General features: G+C 52.0%; 5 protein-coding genes across 5 annotated transcripts; 4 read left to right on the top strand and 1 right to left on the bottom strand.

The window, feature by feature from the left end:
• The first annotated feature begins 5,097 nt into the window (after positions 1-5,097).
• EDD37DRAFT_352455 (zinc finger protein ADR1) lies at positions 5,098-8,949 on the top strand. The gene is made up of 3 exons (XM_062811787.1): positions 5,098-5,459; positions 5,516-8,788; positions 8,838-8,949. Exons 1-3 carry the CDS (start codon positions 5,402-5,404, stop codon positions 8,918-8,920), a joined length of 3,414 nt encoding a protein of 1,137 aa, XP_062670503.1. The 5' UTR covers positions 5,098-5,401; the 3' UTR covers positions 8,921-8,949.
• Positions 8,950-10,682: 1,733 nt separating this feature from the next.
• Positions 10,683-14,195, top strand: EDD37DRAFT_563575 (CPA1 family monovalent cation:H+ antiporter; the record flags this gene model as incomplete). Its single annotated transcript, XM_062813967.1, has 2 exons — positions 10,683-13,652; positions 13,728-14,195. 2 exons carry the CDS (start codon positions 10,683-10,685, stop codon positions 14,193-14,195), a joined length of 3,438 nt encoding a protein of 1,145 aa, XP_062670502.1.
• A 633-nt stretch (positions 14,196-14,828) lies between these two features.
• On the top strand, positions 14,829-15,846 carry EDD37DRAFT_608103 (uncharacterized protein; the record flags this gene model as incomplete). The annotated part of the gene is made up of 4 exons (XM_062815031.1): positions 14,829-15,401; positions 15,464-15,470; positions 15,503-15,730; positions 15,806-15,846. The coding sequence occupies 4 exons, from the start codon at positions 14,829-14,831 to the stop codon at positions 15,844-15,846; spliced, it is 849 nt and encodes a 282-aa protein (XP_062670501.1).
• A 608-nt stretch (positions 15,847-16,454) lies between these two features.
• Positions 16,455-17,429, top strand: EDD37DRAFT_648962 (uncharacterized protein; the record flags this gene model as incomplete). The annotated part of the gene is made up of 1 exon (XM_062818086.1): positions 16,455-17,429. The coding sequence occupies one exon, from the start codon at positions 16,455-16,457 to the stop codon at positions 17,427-17,429; it is 975 nt and encodes a 324-aa protein (XP_062670500.1).
• A 71-nt stretch (positions 17,430-17,500) lies between these two features.
• EDD37DRAFT_352469 (fungal-specific transcription factor domain-containing protein) lies at positions 17,501-20,164 on the bottom strand. The gene is made up of 7 exons (XM_062811788.1): positions 19,936-20,164; positions 19,835-19,883; positions 19,112-19,743; positions 19,012-19,062; positions 18,839-18,963; positions 18,594-18,792; positions 17,501-18,526 (listed from the first exon to the last, which is right to left on the bottom strand). Exons 1-7 carry the CDS (start codon positions 20,050-20,052, stop codon positions 17,573-17,575), a joined length of 2,127 nt encoding a protein of 708 aa, XP_062670499.1. The 5' UTR covers positions 20,053-20,164; the 3' UTR covers positions 17,501-17,572.
• Between the last annotated feature and the right edge of the window lie 123 nt (positions 20,165-20,287).

Raw genomic sequence — 20,287 nt, 5'->3', positions numbered from 1 at the left:
AAAGACTTTTCGGTCTTCGATGGAGCATGATGCAGACGGTGGATCGGCCAGCTCCGATTGCCAAACAGAGTATCGTGGGAAGGTGTTTGCCACGACATCATATGTGACCCATTCGGCCAGTGGTCCATGGCGGAAGATAGGTCGGCAGACAGAGGGACAATTCCGCCGGAACATTCGAACGACCACGTCGATGTCTTCCTCGAAACGTGATAAGGTGCAGGTCTCAGAGAACAACGCCGATGCCCCAGTGATAATTCAGGCATATCAGCGCAGCGTCTTGGAAGCGTTGCTATTGATCGCAAGACATGCAGAATGGCCCCGACGGCTTGCAATGTCAAACATGAAATATGTTTGGTGCTCGCAGTTCGTAGTGGAGATACCCTATGTTGCACGACTGCGCATTACCGCGCTGCGCAATTCTCTCTTTTCGCCATCATATAGACAATACTCCCCCTTTCGCAATATATGCCGTGGAGAAGCACGAGGCATTTGGGGGCCATCTGTCGCCAGCAGAGGCTCTCCTTTCACTTTTTAGTCATGTTATGGAGCAGGCATGCACGTCCGTCGCAGTATATCCACCGGTACCGGCGCGAGACGCCGAGTCTGCCGCCGGACCGTCCTCGGTTAAGATGCAATACCAGCAGTGGCCTGTTTGTTAAGGGAAATTTGCGGGACGTGATTGCTGTCGTGGTCCGAACAAAAGCCGGGCTTGGGAAGTGCGGAATTAGGAGAGCAAGGCAACATTGAGAATGGAGGGTTTCTCCAGCCTTGTGCAGATGTTCTCATGCTTGCTATCCCCAGATTCCATACAGACCCCGTAGGTGGATCCCATGGTTGATAGCGATAAGCCCCTCATCTCATGTGATTGCCCCTCCAGGGTACTATACATGTGGGAGGATGCTCGTCTGGACTATCAAAAGGACATATATACGTAGCTTTGATGCTTTTGAAGTCAGTGAGAGCTTCTTTTCCATGTCTTCGAGGGCGCCACACACGGGTGCCAACATGCATGAACACTCCGATCAGTTAGACACTTTGGCCGGGAGATAGGCATCGCCAGGGTCAATTTTGATGGGTGGATGGCGCTTCCTTGCAGCTTGTCAAAAACTTGTGGTCTTTCGTCCGAAGGGGGAAAGATAATCGAATGAGGCTGCTCATCCTTGAATTTTTGCTGGCGATCTCCCCAGGCCAAGGATACGCCTTCGGTCGTTCCAGGCCTGGCGAGCCCCGATATGCGAAGTGGCTTGAAAGATGAACGTGAGACATCAAATCGTACGTACATCCTTTGCCACAGGGATTCAGGCCAGGCCGTCACAGTTCACTTTCCTTCTGCACGGCAAGGCGAGAATTATGATACTTCTCGAAACCGTCCAAATTGAAGTCGCCCGGTGCAAGCGACCCCTCTAGCGCCCAGCGTCGTCAGCGCCTTCGAGGGAAGCTTGAAACTACGCGATGGAGGAGGTCAACGTTGTGAGGCTTGAGCATTAAGTTACTTCCAACTGGGCGACTTTCAAATCAGTCGCTGTGCAGAGACGTCCAGGTTTCTAGAAGCCACTGACGAAAGGACAATATCAGAAAAAGGCGTGCGCCATGCATGCCACTTGTTGCTGCATGTTGGCAACAGCGTTCAACAGACTGCTTCCCTCAACGTCGAAAGGTCTTCGAAACATTGGACTTATGCAAGTATTGGCCAGTGACAATCTGAAATCCATATGGGGATAGCATAGAGTTGCGGCAGCTCCTGGTGCTGGCGTCGAATGGTCTCATCGGTTGCTGCAGACAATATTGGCTAGTGTACCCTGGTGCATAGGTATCATAGGGTCAGGTGTTCCATTTGCTGACCACAGTATTGCCCATCACTCGTAGCCGGACGTATCGAGTGACTTCTGCGGTTGTGCATGCTTTTTCATAACTGCTTCGGTTGAAACTCATTCGTACTTCCGAATGCAAAAGACTAGTCACCAGCCTACAGGATCAAGGATACGCCGTGCTTCCACAGTCCTAGGGTCGATACGCCGGGATCTCGATCGTCTGGAATTGCTGGTCAGGGTGTCTAACCCCAAGTACAGAACTCTCTTTCTACGATGGTAGCGTTAGCAAGCCTGGAGGTACAGTCAAACTTTGACCTGTCGGCTTGCCTATCGTAGATGATCTAGGTTGAAGACGTTGTTTCCTGGTCACTGCGCCATGTCAGCACGGTACCGATCAGTTCATCCATCTGGCGTACCCACGAGCACATGCGCACCGGTGTCTGTCACGAGGCAGACGGCTTCGCGGCGAATTGTCAGTGCATACCGAGAAGTCTCGGTCGAACTGCCGCCCAGTCTGTTGTAAGCGATGGGAGGCTTTTGACCATATCACGTTAGGTGGTATTCGTGGCCCTAACGTCTTCGGTTGTGGGGATTTAGTTTGACTTTTCCAGCTGCAGCACATCGTTGACCGAACCGTCTCATGACCACCCCAGATTTGCACTTGATTGTGGGTTAGCATGGGCACACGGACCACCTTTTCTCACCAGGGGTGCTTTTTCTGTGGTCGTCTTTCCACTCGAAATACTTCGGGCTCCGCTCGAACTATACTCTTTTTACCTCCTTCTGTTCGTTGCTCGACATGGCATCGAGTGGCTTGATGGCGGTGATAGCAGCATCATATCAATGGCAATCGAATCGAGATGGGGTTTGGAAATCTTTGACTTAATGGTCGTTACTTGCTCTCATGATGCGTTGATAGCCCGTGCGGCGGCCGATGGGGTCCGTGGTTCCTCGGATTTATTTATACACCGATTGACAGGGTCTCAAACCCTATGACCTGAGGACAGAGATGGTGGAATTGCTGACCGTGTGCGCGACTTTTCCACGGCTTGCTCGCGTCGTGTAGAGTCTTACTCCAGAAAAGGTCACTACAAAGTGCCGGGTTGTCTAATGCAGCAATCCAAGCATGTTGTGTGACAGGCGCCCGGAAACTGTGGTATCAAAATTTGGAAGCTGTGCCGTCGCCGCCGGTGTACAAGGATTCGACTAGAGCTCGAACTCCCGGTAACACACCGGGGTTGGTGCTTGGGAATTGATGAATCGGTGTTAGACGAGCAAGCAAATGTAGCCATTGGCTTGCTGATATCATCTTACATTGGAAACAGCACCGTACGAGTAGTCGTGTCAGCTACTTGATATCGGGGTTGATCTCCACGTACACGATAGGTATTTGTGAAAGGAGACACACCACGCGAGTATGATAGACATGAGCTACCCTGGAGCGATAAGAGTGATAGACATGCAAGCTTGTTGATCTTAAGACCCTGGGCGGCGATGAGATGTACGACCTTACGACTTGCCTAGGTGGGATGAGTGATTTGAACATTTCATGGTCGTGTATGGCCTTGCCTTGTCCTGTCGTTCGCCACTGCTGGTTGGGGAGGAAAAAGAGGATATACCACGCCCCGGCAGGTACGAGGAACAGTGGATGGATTATGGCGTTATGCACCTGCTGGACAAGTTTGCAGACAGGAAGCAGCTAAAGCTCAAGGCAAGGTGGACCGTACCCAAGAGTACTTACTGCTTTTTGGTATTCATCGTCCCTGTGCTGGTTCTGGTCCATTGCATAGGCATAAAGAGCTCCTGTTGAGGTTTTCTTGTTGATTTTTCTTGCAGCTTGCATATTTGTCCATTTGGTTATGGTGGATTTGAGGTCCCCTGCGCAGACTCCAGTATACCCGTTCTCCATGGGACTTTGTTGGCTGATCTTGGTGGGGATGGCACAATCCCAACCACTGTTATTGATGGTGAGCAGTACCATCTGTGCCGTTGAGCCTCTGCATGTGCATTGTGCATTACTCTGGTCGTCTGTCCTCATTCATATCCAACGATGTCGACTCCCCTGTGCATCTCTGAGCATGACTCAAGCGGTCGGTAATTCGTCGGTAGAGTTGAACAAGAGCACGGCTGCACGGCACCATGCTTTTGGCCTCTTGCGACAGAGTTTCGGTGCTAACCCTCTAGCCTCTAGGCACGTCAGGCCTTTTAGCCTCAAACAAGGCATTCCCACAAGCCTCCAAGGGAGGGTCCACTGGGTCGTAGGCTGTGCCATGGGGGTATCGATCACTTTTTGCGGGCGTCCGTTGTGGGTTGCTGCAAATCCTCCCTCGAAGCGGCAAGCAAGTATCCGCTCAATTGGCACCTTTTGCGAGTCGAGTCCAGGGCCTTGCGCAGGGCTCGTTCTTGTTGCTCACATCAATAATGAACAGCTTCTTCTCTGCATCTTCATCACACACTTGCGTCGATTCGATATTCTCCGGCCAAATCCCTTCCCTTCTCTTCTTGAACTGCTCCATTATTTTTCTGTCCTACTTTGAACTGCGCCTGTTTCCATTTTGCCTGTGGATGAGAGAGCAGCGAGCGTCTCAAAAGGCATCTCGATTCTTCGATCCCTCCACCATAATACTACCCTACTGTCACCATTTCGCGCCGGCCTCTATTGAAATCCGTCCACTCTATTCTCCTCGTTATACCCCAGACTTGCACGCACCCTGCGAATCGTCGAGTCTGGTCGCATTCCGCCCAGTGATAGCTTCTCATACCCTGGTCGACCCAGCCAACAGCGTTCCGGCAGCTAAACAGTCTACCTGCCTGAACGAGCAGCCTGCCAATCCTGTTGTTTCTTCCCCGGCACACCCTACACACCACGATCGCCAACCACCATTGACACCCGCCCACCTCTGACGTCCAGAGCCTGACTGGCCCTCTCGCCTCGCGACTTGCCCCTCTACCCCGAATACTCCTGCCAGTCCTCGGTCCTTGACATTGTGTACCTTTACCAAACTATTATTTCGCATATCTATTACACCAGAGGTAAGTGTCTAAGCTGGCAGCCTTTACTTGCAGGTCGCCTTTCTTCAGCCTACATGTGGAATGCTAAAGGTCGTCCAGACATAATTCCGTTCATCCTCGTTGTACATAATACAGAACCCATAGTCACGGCGACAGGACCTTTCAGCGACGTCTCCGCGACTTTTTGTATACTCCTACTGTCTCTACCTGGACGACCCGGCGTGTCTTTTAACCTCCGCGCGTGAAGGCTACGAGCACTCACGAACCCCTACCTTATCACTCCTTGGTCGCCCGACGAAGCAGTCCGCACGGCGTCCACAGGCTGCACTTTCATGGCCTGCTGAGATACCTATTGGTTGCTGTAAGAGTGGACGAAAGACAGAAAATCGAGGACCGACCTGCAAACCTATTACGCCGCTACGGAACTCTGTGCGCATGCTCTTGGAAGAGAAGTCTGCTTGAACGGCGTCTCCGTCAAGCTTGAAGAGGTAGTCTGAAGTCGTTGCACCAGTCGGACAAGACAAGAGTTCGTGGAACAGTCTCCAGTGCTCTCAACAGAAGCCAGCGGGTCTCGGAGCATGGCTGCACAGGGAGCCACCTCGAACGGAGTGGTGGAGGCGAAGGCTCCTGGTACTGGTAAGTCTAAGCAAAAGCCATTCTGCTTCGTGACTGATCTTGCTTGCTTCGTGCAGATGCCAAACAACCGTCCAAGAAAGGGACCACCTCCAACACGCCGGCTGTTCCAAGCTTCCCTCCTCCAAAGACTGACAAGCCTCGGCCGCATGTCTGCACGACTTGTACAAGATCGTTCGCTCGTCTGGAACATCTGAAACGTCATGAGCGATCCCACACTAAAGAGAAGCCGTTTGAATGCCCAGAGTGTACCCGATGCTTTGCAAGGCGCGACCTGCTTCTCCGCCACCAGCAAAAACTTCACTCTTCCACAACTCCAGCATCGCGTCCGCGAGCAGGGAGGCGTGAGAGTGTGGCCGGCGTCGCAACTGGCCGTGTCCGTAAGAACTCGACCACCACTGGCACCAGCACAATGCGGCCAAGAGCAAATACCGTCAGTCACATAGATTCCGCCACGCTGGGCATGTTGACCAATTCCGCTGGCAACTATGGTCGTCAGTACCTGCACACTCATAATCATCACAACAGTATGACCGGTCTCAGTGAGCCTCAGGGATCTTTCTACCGTGGGACAACGATGAACCACCATCCTCTCACTTTGCCAAAGCTGGACACCAATGGTCTACCATTGGAATTTTCAGGTGGACTGCGTACCGCACCTGCTTTCGGAGAGTTTGGACACGATTTCGATATGACTCCCATGGACTTCGGGATCGATCACGGCGAGACCATCAATCCACACGCCCTGCACATGTCAGGTTTGGGGATAGACACTTTGCAGTCTCCCTACCAGCAACTGTTCGGCGGCATGACGGCTTCCCAGGTCTTGAACGACGATGAAACGACTTTTGACTGGATGGCACAGGGGTTTGAGCATCAAATGTCATTCGCACAAGCCAACGAAAATGCGATTGATGACTCCTCTCCTTCCGCTATGAGCACTCACAGCCCTGTCGGCATGAATGAAATGGCCAGCGACGCCACTCTTCCGGCTATGCAACATACTGCGGTATCTGGACCGAATATGTGGTCCGCCAGTCTTGCCAATCAGGCTGCTATGGTCAACAGTCCCGTGAGTATGGAGTTAATGTCTGGGTTCAATGAGATGGTTCATCCTCCCATGGGTACCATATCACCGAAATCCCTGCTGGCTCAAGGTGCCGCAATGGACCTTAGTCTAGCAACCCCTCCAGATATGGCCTCCATGGAATCAGGTGGGATGCATCCAAGTATGCACTTTCCAAATTTTCAACTTCCGCCAGGGAGGGATGGACCTGGATCTTCCGGGTCCACCGCCTCAATGGACAGCAGTCTCCGGCAAAGTTCGGTCACGACAATGTCTTCTGATCTTGTGTCAGACCATATTCGAAGTGTATTGATCGCAGGCCTTAGCCAGAATGCCGCGTTTGGACAGCGTAAATATTCCCAGCCAGCAATCAGTTCGCCGCTGTCTCCAAGCCCGTCTTCTCGCACGAAAGGCTTCAACCTTAATACTTTCCCGACCACGCACGACCTGCAGCGTTATGTGGCATCATACATCAAATATTTTCATCCGCATCTGCCATTTCTTCATATTCCCACTCTCAGCTTTGATACCTCGGATTATACAACCCCTGTTCGACTGGTCTCGGGTGCTTCCCCTTACGGTCAGACAACCGTGGCTGGGGGTGGTAGCTGCTTGATATTGTCGATCGCTGCTGTCGGAGCCTTATACGAACATGAGGTTTCCCAGTCCAAAGATCTTTTCGAATGTGCCAAACGGCTGATCAGCAGCTATCTAGAAGAGCGGCGCAAAGCCAACATGACCAAGACACAATTTGCACCCAGACATTCCACCGAACGAGAGGATACACCGCTCTGGTTGGTACAGGCAATGCTTTTGAATGTCATCTACGGTCATAATTGTGGGGACAAAACTGCGGCCGAACTAGCGAGCAACCATTGTGCAGCCCTGGTCAGCCTAGCTCGTGGTGCAGAACTTGCACGACCTGCGCCGGGCACTGGGGAAGATGCTGCCAAAGCTCAATCCGGCAATGTACAGTTGAACGGCATGTCTGCATATAACTGGAATTCCATGACCAACGAGTTTGATGATTCTGACTGGTTTGAGTGGAAGCTCATGGAGGAACGCAAGCGTACTCTCTATGCCGTCTTTATCCTCTCCAGTATGCTGGTGACTGCGTACAATCACCCTCCGGCCTTGACCAACTCAGAGATCCGGTTGAGTTTGCCTTGTGACGAAGAATTGTGGGCAGCCGGATCAGCTCACGTCTGGCGGAGCTTCGGCGGTGCAGCCGGTGCGGAGGCCACTTCAACCACGTTCGCCGAATCGTTGACATACCTGCTCATGGCGGCTCAGCGTGAACGCCGGCAAAGCAGTTCATTTGGTATGGCAGCTGAGCCAGACCTCAGACCCAGCACGTTTGGTTGCTTGATTCTCGTGAACGCATTGCACAATTACATATGGGAAACAAGGCAACGACATCTCGGGCGACAATGGACAACTACCGAGACCGAGCAAATGCACGCTCACATCGAGCCGGCTCTTCGCGCTTGGCAAGCTGCATGGGCGAGTAATCCTACTCACAGTCTCGAGCGTCCAAACCCTTTTGGGGCGGGACCGCTGTCGGCGGATTGCATTCCCTTGCTTGACCTTGCATACGTCCGACTATTTATTAATCTTGGGAGGTCCAAGGAAGCGTTCTGGCAGCGCGACTATGATGCCATGGCACAGGAAATTGCCAAAGGTCCAGAGGCAATGCCGAGCGGGGAGGCTCCGAATGGCAACAGTCAACACGAATCATCGCCAGGGAAGATCGACAGCGACAGCTTAGTATCCATCACAACGCCACCAGATGAGGACGTGAAACCAAATGTGGAACAGGAGCTTCGAGGGGCACACTCGTCTACTCGAGAGAAACACCTCCGGAAAGCAGCATTTTATGCAGCTGATTCACTGTCCATGTCCGACAAGCTGGGCCTAAGCTTCGCAGAATATACCTCTCGTGAGCTACCAACGCAATCGGCGATGTGTGCGTTTGATTGCGCACAGATCCTGGCAGAATGGGTCACCACCGTACAGGAACGTGTTGGTAAATACATTGGTGTAATCGGCCGTGATGGGATGAACCTATTGGAGGTGCCTGGCATCCTTTTACTGGAGGATGAAGACCGCAAACTCATTCAGAAGATCGACGAAGTCTTGACTAGTGCCGAGCAGAAAATTGGCTCACGAGGCGGGTTCGACCTTGTTGCGGCACGAGAGGGCGGTCACGGCAGCAGAATACTTATTTTGACGGCATACCTGCTTGAGAGGGATGCCGTTTGGCCAGGTGAGTACCAACATCGCATGGTTATGGTCTGTACTGATGATCGATGCAGTTTTCAAATTGATGGCACGATCCTTGGAAACCCAGGCCGGCCACATCAAAAATCGAGCTCTAGCCTCGGTTACAGCTACTTGACGAACTTTGGCTGACTTGAAGTTCGACCCTGTCATCGAATGAACGACCCTTCAATTCTTATCCATACTGCGCAATGCGGTCTTCTTTCTCAAATATTTCACCAAACTTTGGTCGCGAAGCGGCTGTATATATGCCTTCTGAGGATATATGACCACGATATACCCGAGTAGGAAGACAACCACGAAATTTTTTGGAGACACTCTTATTTCTCAGGCGGCGCGCCTGCAAAAGTATTGAAAACTTGGTTCTTTTTGGGGCAGGTGATTTGCGGCTTTGCCATACTGACATTTAAGAATATTGGACACGATGCAGACTGGAACACTTCACCCGGACTTGACATTATGCCTGGGGAGAGAACTTGTCCCGCACTCGAGGTTGGCCTTGGTCATGGATAACACAGCCAGGTGCCTCTGCTGATGAGTGAATTGTGGAAAGCGACGGATTTACGACAACGGAACAAAATGGCGTTGGTGTTGGTTGATAGGTCATTCTCATGCATCAAGCTGTACCAGACAAAATACTATGCTGATCGATCGCCGGTCAACTTGATCTACGTGCAAGGCAGAGTTCTCTTCAAGCTTTGAGGATAGTAGAATTAGTTGTTTACGAGTAGCGTCTCGTCTCTTGTCAGTACCATTATGGACGCCCACGGCAATGACCATCCGAAGTGCTTACCTAATGTTGCATATCGAACACCTGGTATGCGGAGAAGGGAAAAAGCAACCAAGCATGCATGATATTAATACTTGAACCACAGCAAGAGCCACTGCTTTCATTGACCACTGTGACGGAGTCTACCTTGCACCTCATCAACCAAGTTAACAACCAAAGGACAGAACCCTTTTAACGTTACAACGGCATGAACAGTGGCAATCCAAGACCAAGAATAACCTAATCACTGACCAGCGTCGACAGCCGAGATTCCGGTGAATTTGGTGGTGGCTCTCAAAGCCCGACTTGTGGTTGGTTCGCCAGCCAAAAGGGGTCCTCAGTTCTCGTTTGCGCCGAGAAATATCATCATCTCTGCTTCCGAGTCCTTCAAAAGTTACTGACAATTGCATGTGGTGTAGACGGCCCACATATTGACCAAGACCGCCGAGACCAGCTCTCAACGAATTCGCGTCTTATTTCTACTTGGCGGTCATCATTCGGATCCTGGTGCAAACGATAACTTCCCCAGCTTGCATCTGCTGAAGGAGCATCTGGAGCAAAGAAAAGGTGCTCAGTCTTCCCACAGCCAGTCAGTGCTACTGCCAGTACCACGCCCCCTCTGTCACGGACGGCCGGGTTGTAATTTATTGACTTCGTTCTCTGACTTTCTTACTTTCCTCGCCTTGTCCGAGACCACTGCTCCATTACGATCTGCTCGACGCTTCCGAGCACACATTCTTTGGCCTATCCTCACATGACGAATTGACGGGATCTGGATGCTGCGGATTCTGCACCACGATCTAAAATCACGGGAAAGCAACGATTGGGGATAATACGAGATACCATATCAGCTATTTGAAGCAAGAAATACATTTGACACGAAATAAGAGGAGGAGTCTGTCACACCTATCTTGATGGTCCCTGCTACACGCATCGTCTGACAACAAACGCAGGAGCTGATACCAAACCCTGTTATCCTTCAACCTCGAATGTTTGTCTAGGAAGTGCTGGGAGGAGTCTGTCACCCGCAGCAATACTGGCTACGACCGCGTGATTCACACCAAGGACGTGGAGGGTTTCCAAAGGGAGGAATCCTTGACCACAGTCCAAGATGGCGTGGGATCAACTGACGATAGACAAGCCCCATCTGGTGTACATCATTCTAGGCGGATTCACCAGCATTTTCATGTTATGTTCGCTGTTCATCAAGGAAAAGATGTACATCGGCGAAGCCACAGTGGCCACCATTTGCGGCGTTATCTTCGGACCACATGCGGCCAATCTCATCAATCCTCTCACCTGGGGAAATGCCGACAAGATCACTCTCGAGTTCTCTCGCATTGTGTTGGTGGTCCAATGTTTCGCCGTCGGTGTCGAGTTGCCGAAGGCGTACATGGAGAGACACTGGAAGTCCGTGGTCTTCTTGCTTGTTCCAGTCATGACCTTCGGCTGGCTCTCGACCAGTTTGTTTGTTTGGTGGATGGTCGAGCCTCTCTCGTGGTTAGAGTCCCTGGCTGTTGCAGCTTGCGTCACAGCTACCGATCCTGTCCTGGCATCTTCGGTTGTGGGTAAGGGCAAGTTCGCAAAAAGAGTTCCCAAGCATTTGAGAGACGTCTTGTCCGCCGAATCAGGCTGCAACGACGGGATGGCATTTCCTTTCATTTATCTTTCCTTGTACTTGTTGAGGTACGACCTTAACGCTCGAGAGGTCGTCTACCACTGGACTTGCTACACAATTCTCTATGAATGTGTCTTTGGCGCCTTTTACGGAGTCATGGTGGGCTACATTGGCCGCCATGCCATCAAGTTCGCAGAACGGAAGGGCGTGATAGACCGAGAAAGTTTTTTGGTGTTCTATTTCACCCTGGCCTTGTTCTGCGCCGGTTCAGGCAGTCTACTAGGTATGGACGACCTTCTCATTGGGTTTGCAGCTGGCGTCGGGTTCTCGAATGATGGTTGGTTCACTGAGAAGACCGAAGAGTCCCACGTCTCCAACGTTATTGACTTGCTCCTCAATTTGGCATACTTTGTCTATTTCGGCACCATCATACCCTGGGATCAGTACAATGCTCCAGCGCACGGTCTGGTTCCTTGGAGGCTCGTCGTCATCGCCATTTTCGTCGTTCTCTTCCGTCGAATACCTGCGATGCTGGCTTTGAAACCGCTTATTCCGGACGTCAAGACCTGGCGAGAGGCTCTTTTCGCCGGTCACTTTGGGCCCATTGGAGTAGGAGCGATCTTCGCGGCAATTTTGGCCCGAGCAGAACTGGAGACAGACTCGGCGCAGCCGTTGGCTGTGCTTCCCACTCCAGGGACGAAAGATTATAACTTGATCTACCTGGTGTGGCCCATCGTGACATTCCTGGTCATAACATCGATTCTTGTGCATGGCTCATCCATCGCTGTTTTTACGTTGGGCAAACGGATCAACACATTGACAATCACATTGTCCTACACTCAAGACAACGACAAAGGGCCTGCTTGGATGAGCAGACTGCCCAGGATCACTTCCCAATCTAGGTCAATGTCGCGTATGTCCGAAACCTCTGACCATGAACCGGATGAGAAGTTGGACATTCCGCCCGGGGAACTGCCTCCCATCGGTATTCCTAAACTTCACCTAAGACGACAGCGTGAGGACGAATATGAGAAAAGGCCAGGATCGCGATCTTCGAGCGTTGGACGGTCACGGTCACGCAGACGCAAGCGGCGTGGTGGCGCCGAAGATCGCCCAGGTGGACCGATCAGTCAAAGTGCCATTGCGCCCCAGAGACGTGCTGAGCCAACTCTGTCGCAACAAGAGTCAGGCTCAGATACGCTGGCTGAAAAGTCTGGAGAAACCTCACCCAAAAGTCCCACAGACCGACTTGTCACTGGTTCTCCGACTTCGTCGCCGGAACGGGATATGGTGGAGGCTCGGCATGAAGCTGAATACGAGGAGGGAAAGCGTCGACGACGAAGTCCGTCACCAGACAGGCCTGCAGATGTCGAAGCTTATGAAGAAGGGCACAACATTGTGGTTGAGGATGAAGAGGGCAATGTTGTAGAGACTATTGATACCAGCGAGATGACCGAAGATGACAAGGTCGGAGCCATCGAGAAAGCACGGAATCGCCTGACGCACGACGAAAGCGGCGAATTCACCAAGCATAAGCATCGGCCACATCCGAAAAATGAAGGTGAGGATATGGAGAAGGAGGTGGGAGACGCTGTTGGGCAACCCCAAACGACGATGCGACAAAAGCTTGATCGGTGGACAGGTCTTGGTAAACGCAAGGATGAGGAGGGTGGGCCGAGTCCGGAGAAGAAGAAGAAGGCCGAGGTGACGCAAGATGCACGAAAGAGAGGTCCTGCTCATGCCTACCAGTTCGGAAACACGATTATTGTTGAAGATGAAGATGGCGAGGTCATTAAGACATACAAAATACCCGCTGATGAGGCTGGTGGTGATGGGCGTCGTGGGCAGCAATACCGAGAAGGCATGAAACGAATGGGAACCTGGGTTGGTATAAATCGGCAGCCCAGTGTAGCCGGGCCAAGTACTATGCCTTTGCCTACAGAGGGAGAACCTGCTCCGAAGCGGGAACCTCCACCGACGCACATGAGACGTTCTTCGACTGATGATGGGTTGCGAATGACCATCTCAAGTACTGATCGATATGGTCTTACTGGGCAGAAGAAAGTTCGAAACGCACCTGGCACGATTGCTCTTGGTTCTGGAAGACGATTGTCAACGAAGGACTTCATCAAGCAGATGCAACAGCTCGATCCAAAGAACAAGATCAGGGAGATCAACGAAACCGATGCACCTGAGGATGTTAAACGTGAGTTGCGTGAGGCAGCTAAAGATGAAGCTGCCACCGGCAGACCTTCACGGATCCGAGCCGATACCAGCACCAGCGCGACTCTGAATGTACCTCGGACAGATGCAGTCAGAGGGCGGCAAAGTAACACGGCGCGGGACGATGAGGACTATTTCAGCCCGCACCGACAGCCCGCCCCAGATCGCAGGACCAGCGCCGACCACGACAGTCCACTTGAGGAGGAAAGTGAAGAAGAAGACGTCATCCCTACTCATGACGTACGATCGAGTCTTGCCCGGTTTGGTGGTGGTGAGACTCCGGCGGACCTGAGGAGACGTCAATTAGTGCCTCAGGATGAGGAGGAGGATGGCGGGATGGATATTCCTACTCACAACGTCCGATCGAGCATCGCCAAGCACAGTGCAGGCGGACAGACTGCGGCGGATTTGAGAAGACGACAATTGGCCACCATTCGTTCTAACGATGATGACGATGATATCGAAACTCCCGGTGAAGAGACCGCTGCTGAGAAAAGGCGTCGGATGGCTGCTTTGGGGCTGGGTGGTCGAGACGAAGACACAGACAGTGACAGCGAAGAGGACGAGCAGCCACGTCGGGTTGACACTGCAGTTCCGGAGCCTAGTGAGGGAGGACCGTCGGCGCAGCCTAGGGCGAGGATTCAATGGGCCGTGGACAGTGGGAGGGAGAAGGAGAGGGAGAAGCCGGAGAAGCCGGCGAAGGATCCGTATGATATATACGCGGGTGATCCTATAGTCGGGGCGGCGAGGAAGTTGAGGGGGATGATGAAGAAGAGGTCATGAGCCAGACGATGTTGGTGTATGTCAGGTTCTGGTTGGACATGAATGGGTATGCATGCTTGATGTTGGTCATTGATATTATGATATTGGACTTTAGCGACGGCGCAAGATGGACTCAGATGGAAAGATGCTGGTGTTGGTTCGGATAGACAATGTGAGCCATGAAAGAGGCAATTGCACGCGAAGGCCTCGCTCCAAGCATTGTTACCAGTGTACTCTCGTGACCTAGACCTAAACAGCGCCTAAGAGGGAGCTCTGGGTTCTATCGAGTTATTAGCCTCCATGTCCCCCATTATCTCATGAGTGGGCCCCAAGCGCTTCATAAGGCCGTGATAAAGTTTCCTTTTGGGCAGACTAACGACCACTTGCATTATACGCATTCGGTTAAGTCCCCAAGAGAGGCTAATCGCAGTGTTGCTCCGGCTCGATCGTTCAACCTCACTGGCCATCGCATGGAACTCTTCGCGATGGATAGCATTTGCACAGCAAAAGAGGGAAACTGAGCTCGGGCAGGCAGATGTAGATCTGCACCGACAGAAGGGTATAAGAATGGCAAAAGTGCCACTATGACGGGCGCTCAAGCTCCCCTGAGCATTTTCTAGCACTCCTCGATTACCGACAATAGTCTACGTGAAAATGTCTCTCACCGGTAAAGTCACTCTCATCACTGGCGGCGGCAAGAACTTGGGCGCTGCAATTGCGAGCCTTTTCGCCCTCGAAGGATCCAATCTGGCCTTGCACTACAACTCAGCTTCGTCCAAGGCCTCGGCTGATGCCCTTGCCGCCCAATTGTCGTCGAAAAACAGCAACACAAAAGTGGAGACATACCAAGGGGACCTGACACAAGTGTCGAACGTGACGGCATTATTCGACGCCGTGCAGAAGGACTTTGGCGGCAAACTGGATATCGTCATCAACACGGTCGGGATGGTGCTGAAGAAGCCGCTGACCGAGATATCTGAGAAGGAATATGACCAGATGTCCGCGGTGAACTCCAAGGCTGCGTTTTTTGTCACCCAGGAAGCTGCCAAGCGCGTCAGCGAGGGCGGGAGGATCATCAACACTGTCACCAGTCTGCTGGCCGCCTATACGCCTCTGTATACGAGTTATCAAGGAACTAAGGCGCCGGTGGAGTACTTCACTAAAGGGCTGAGCAAGGAGTTGATGCCGAAGAAGATCAGTGTCAATGCTGTGGCACCGGGTCCAATGGTAAGTGCTCTATCAATCTACCTTGTAATGTTGCTGGTTTGATACTGATTACGAGCGCGCAGGATACGCGTACGTCGAATCTCATGACCTAAGTCATTCAGCCCTGGCCCGTCTTCCTCGTCAATCCCCTTCGCATTGTCTAGCTCCTTACCCGATACCCAAAGAGGCTTGTTCTGACCTTCCATTCTGGATAGCATTCTTCTATGGCCAAGAAACTCCCGAGGCAGTGGAATTTCACAAGTCCAACGCCATCGGCGGACGTTTGACATTGGTGGATGACATCGCGCCGATTTATAAGTTTCTCTGCACAGAGGGAGCATGGATCAATGGTAAGTTGTCCGATGACCGTTGAAAAACTGGTAAAGGATATCATGCTGACCACGGGTTTCAATGGCGATGAACAGGCCAGACACTTTTCGCCAATGGAGGGTACACGAGCCGCTAGAAACCGGTGCATTTCACCCAGCTTGTATTGCAAGCAATTCCCAGAGGAATCTTGCTCGAGACTTCGTAAACATCCAAGCTAGAGAAGATGTGTGCGCGGGATTCGGAGATCCAGCCTGCGACTTCATATTGCGACACTTACAACATCGTACGGATGTTACTTTGCAATCGTGGTACAGTAAATAAGGTAGAAGAGGTCAATCATGAAAGTGCAAAGGGTATGCTCGTCGATGGTTTTCTTGCCTCTTCGTCTCATAAGTGTTTCTCAGACACTCGTACTTTACAATGAGGTAGTGCTGATAGATGTCCATCAACCCACTAAACCTAAGTACATTTTGTCTTCTGGTCCGCACAAAGTCTATATTGGCCTCATTCAAAAACAACGTTGATCAATGCGCAGCCTCAGCCAAGTTTAACTTTCACAAAGGTTCGACCTCGTTTTTACGTAAATTTCCTGCCCTGGTAAGTGATCTCGATCAGATCATCGATCTCACTTTCTCAAGATGTTCCTTGAGTTTTTCCAATAACCACAGTACTGTAAACCGGTTGTCAGGATCAACACTACATGTGGACCTGCCTTTGACGTACAATGCAGACACTTCCCCAACTATGACTCGCCCAGTACTGGAATTCGTCAATGTCACCCCAGCCAACGCGGCCCAAGCGGCACAGATTCGAAAGCAAGTCAGATCGCATGCAGCGAAGATCTGGGGAGGCCCGGACCCGGCTGCTGCAGGAGACCACGACCCTGACTCGACGATGAAGCCTACCAGTGCACAGCGGAAGGGGAGGCGAAGGCGACGTCAGTGTCCCCCAACAACCTGGTCCATTGAGGTCCGTGTCCGGCAGGTGGAAAGAGAAAGGGAAAGGGAGAGGCAGGACATGGTCCAACATCTGCCAAACGCAAAGGCGCCGCCGTATAAGGACACCGCACGGAACCCGAGTCATTTGCCTCCAAGCCCACTGAGCTGGCTCTCAGGAATGGCAACGGCAACGATCCCGGCATCACAAAGCCCAGTCTATCACCTTCCATTCGTACCCGTCGTACTGCAAAACTACCTCCAGCACCTTGCCGTGGCCATTCCTGAGATCGACGGCGCCGGCAACTCGGCGCTATTGAAGACAAGGTGGTTCCCCTTGGTGATCCATACTCCCGTTGTCTTTCAGGTCATCGTTCTGTTCTCGGCGTCGCATTACGCGGCAAAACAAGCAGATCCAGCCATCGCCACCACCATCTTGTATCTGAAGCAGCGCGCCCTGAAGGGCATCAGCCTGGCTCTGGCCAAAGGCGTAGGAGTTCGCGATGAACTCATCGCGGCCACGGCGAAAATGGCGAGCTACGAGGCTATATGGGGAGATGAGATTGCGTATCACTGCCACATGAAAGCTGTATCGGAGATGCTCAGAATGCGTGGCGGACTCGCCAGCCTCGGACTAGATGGTTTTCTCGCTCGACTGCTGATCTTCATCGACACCAATTCGGCTTTTCTTCTGAACACTTTTCTGCATCTACCGGACTCTTCCTTTCCCAGAGTAGAGCCGTTCATCCTACCGAATTTGAGTCGCTTCGTCGGTGAAGTGTGACGGCGTCTGGGCGTACTCATGCGAATGCAGTTCTAAGTGAGGAACTCAATGGTTTAATACCTCTTGGAGCCCACTCTGAAGGACGGCTGTGACCAGCTTCGGCATGCCTTGAGGCACTTGAAATATTCATGTTGGAATCATGTTCAGAGCTCTCCAAGACTCGGACACAGCTGAAATAATCCGTCTTCACCAGACGCTTGGGATGCGTCATTCTGTCCTTGCATTTGAGATGATGGAGGCCCTATCAGGCTGGTCAGCAGCTCATCAAGCCCTTCAGACATACCGCCCGTGTCCGCGATGGAGCTCATCCATTGCATGAAGTCCCCGGCGCCGGCTGGATCATTGGGTTGTTGTGCAGCAGCCGCACCCGGCGGTGTCCAATCTCCATGTCCGTTTTCGTCCATCATGGTAATGGTACGATTGGCCAGCGCTTCAAAAATGTCCCGATACGGCGCTGCTGTGTCCCACCGTTCGGCCATTATCACCAAAACGATGGTGCAATCGGTGCACGTAGAGCTCACTTGACCCTGCCGGCTGGCTTTGCGAGCCGCAGGGGATGTCCAAAGGCAGTGCAGGTACGTCAGTCCAGCAAGGAACAACTCGTGGAGTGCCGACCATGTGTAGCTTGTCGGCTTTCCCAGAAACTGGCGCCGGTAGCTGTGGCAAATGCGCTCCGAAGCGCGTAGACAGTCGAGGAATATGCTGTCCGTGGCACCTTCTTGGGCGCTCACAATGTGAACTCGATATAGTTGCAAGAGGGTATAGTTATACTCCATATCAAACCAGTCGGAAGTTTGGAACAACGAGAGTGCTGTTGCTCCGCCGTGACTAGGCTGTACTGCCATTGGAGGCGTCAGGGATCTCCATTCCTCGAGTTCGCTCCGCAACTGATCGATGTGTGTTCGATAGAGATGTTTAGATGGGCCGCTTGGCACCAGCTCCGAGTAGAGAGAGGTATGGATGCGGCCTAGAAGGCGACGCATTCGGAAGGCATGAATCGCCCTGGTCATGCTTGTCGGCGGATCGCTGGGTGAGGCCCGTGGGGTGCCATGAATACCTGTTTCCGTAATGCACGAATCGTCGATGTCCAAAGGATACTGCATTTTCCCAGTCAGTCATTGGGAATCATGTGACGATGCTGGGACTTTTCAGGAGCATACGAACCTCCGCATCGACCTCCTGGTAAGGTATACCCAGAGGACGTCCCAACATTACGGCAGCTTGACATTCCATCACATAAGCACACCAAAACACTCGCTTACGTAAATCGGTCCTGAGCGGATCAGCGCTTGGTTTGAACCGCTTGGAGTTTCTGTGGTATCCGAGATCGATACATTGACGAAGTGCTAGACCGGCTAGCTTCCTAATACTTGTGAGTGACAAGACGTTTCTGGATTGATCCTACGTACCACGTTGATGTGCCAATCGAAGATCGCAGTGAGTATGCTGCACAGCATAAGATGGCTTGTATGGATTCTAGGTTGTCGTACGGCAAGATATGGTCAATATACAACTGCGCTGACATGTATAGACGCTGGAAATCCGTAAGCGTCGTGAATGTTCGAGGAGCGGTCTCGCCTACCTCAGCAGAACATCCGGAATTGGGTACTAGGAGGGCACCAATGGCATATACCTAGGCCGGTCAGGTTCACCCACCTCCAATGTAAAGGATCCTGACATACCATATTCAGGAAGAATAAAGGGACAGGGCTGGACATGAGAGTGTCGACCGCTGCAGACTTGCTGAACAGCGTTCTCTCCCATAATCGAAATGTTGGTTCATGTAGATATGGATACTGTGAATGAATGTTGTCAAAGTAGACGTTGCTAAGTCTTAATGCGACATCGTGATCGGGTAAGAGACAAGGTGTCGGCGTTGTCGTCGAGTCGTTGTCAAGGTCGCCAAGCGTACTTGGATTGGGATGGTTCGTTACAACAACTTGACGTAGAGATGAGTTGATCAATCGCGAGAAAGCAAACACGGAAGACGGGCCTAGGTAATGAGGTTCCGCTCCTGCTGCATTCAAACTTAGGAGACCGACTTTTGATTCCAATTCGTCCAGTCCATCGTGTTCATCGTTCGGCAGGGGGGAAACCGATCGACCGCTGTACTGGTTGTCACTCCGCTGCTCGAATGGCGTGGGACTCGTCTGAGCTTCTTGCTGTTGTGGCTCGGCTTGGAAGAAGTGATCCTCGGCCACATCTGGGCGGTATTGCGTAAGTATGCCCTCAAGAAAAGCTACGCGCTGTTCGAGGGTCTCGAGGTAATTTCGCGGTTGCCATCGTTTTGTTGCTGGATCTTCCACAAGACAGACTACCAACCGTTGTCAGTGAGAATGACTATTCAAGTCGTGCTACTAAGGATGTGCTACTGCGGACGACCCATAGCAAAACAACGCACTAACTTGAACCAGAACGACGACAGTTGTCGCAACCAGTGATGTTATTATCGCACTGAGGATCTTGTAAGCTGAGATCACTCGAGTCCGACTTGGGTTGAGCCTGCCTTTAATTTCTTTTCCTTGCAATGAATGCAGGCGACTAAGGCTCTCGGCCCCGTCCGAGTCCGTTGGACACTCTTTGGTGGTCGCCGATACCGCGGTGAAGTAGCATTCTGCGACATGCTGAATATGGTGATTGTCCGGCAGAGAACAGTAGTGTCGCGCGAGGAAGGCCGTAAAGCTATGCATTGACCGAAGTCCTCAAGAGGGAAGCAGAAAAGTGAAGTATGTGCAGAGTTTCACTTGGTCCTTGGAGAAGGCCTGTCACTTATCTCTACTTAACGTCACCTTCCCCCTACGCTCCTAACTTAGCTCCTGCTATGGTGCCCGGACCAGCCCTACAGTAAGCCTAAAGTC

Source organism: Exophiala viscosa (genome assembly GCF_022695815.1).
Source record: "Exophiala viscosa unplaced genomic scaffold EDD37scaffold_4, whole genome shotgun sequence".
Lineage (NCBI taxonomy): Eukaryota > Fungi > Ascomycota > Eurotiomycetes > Chaetothyriales > Herpotrichiellaceae > Exophiala > Exophiala viscosa.
Note: the sequence above shows the minus strand (reverse complement) of the source record. Positions and strands in the feature narration are given on the sequence as shown.

Bases quoted from the DNA above. Each gene is read 5' to 3' on its own strand.
- EDD37DRAFT_352455 (XM_062811787.1), top strand. From the start codon at position 5,402: ATGGCTGCACAGGGAGCCACCTCGAACGGAGTGGTGGAGGCGAAGGCT. The intron at 5,460-5,515 runs GTAAGTCTAAGC...TGCTTCGTGCAG, and splicing joins GGCGAAGGCTCCTGGTACTG to ATGCCAAACAACCGTCCAAG. The intron at 8,789-8,837 runs GTGAGTACCAAC...TGATCGATGCAG, and splicing joins GAGGGATGCCGTTTGGCCAG to TTTTCAAATTGATGGCACGA.
- EDD37DRAFT_352469 (XM_062811788.1), bottom strand. From the start codon at position 20,052: ATGTCGCAGAATGCTACTTCACCGCGGTATCGGCGACCACCAAAGAGT. The intron at 19,744-19,834 runs GTTAGTGCGTTG...AACGGTTGGTAG, and splicing joins CTGTCGTCGTTCTGGTTCAA to TCTGTCTTGTGGAAGATCCA. The intron at 18,964-19,011 runs GTAGGCGAGACC...ACGGATTTCCAG, and splicing joins ATTCCGGATGTTCTGCTGAG to CGTCTATACATGTCAGCGCA.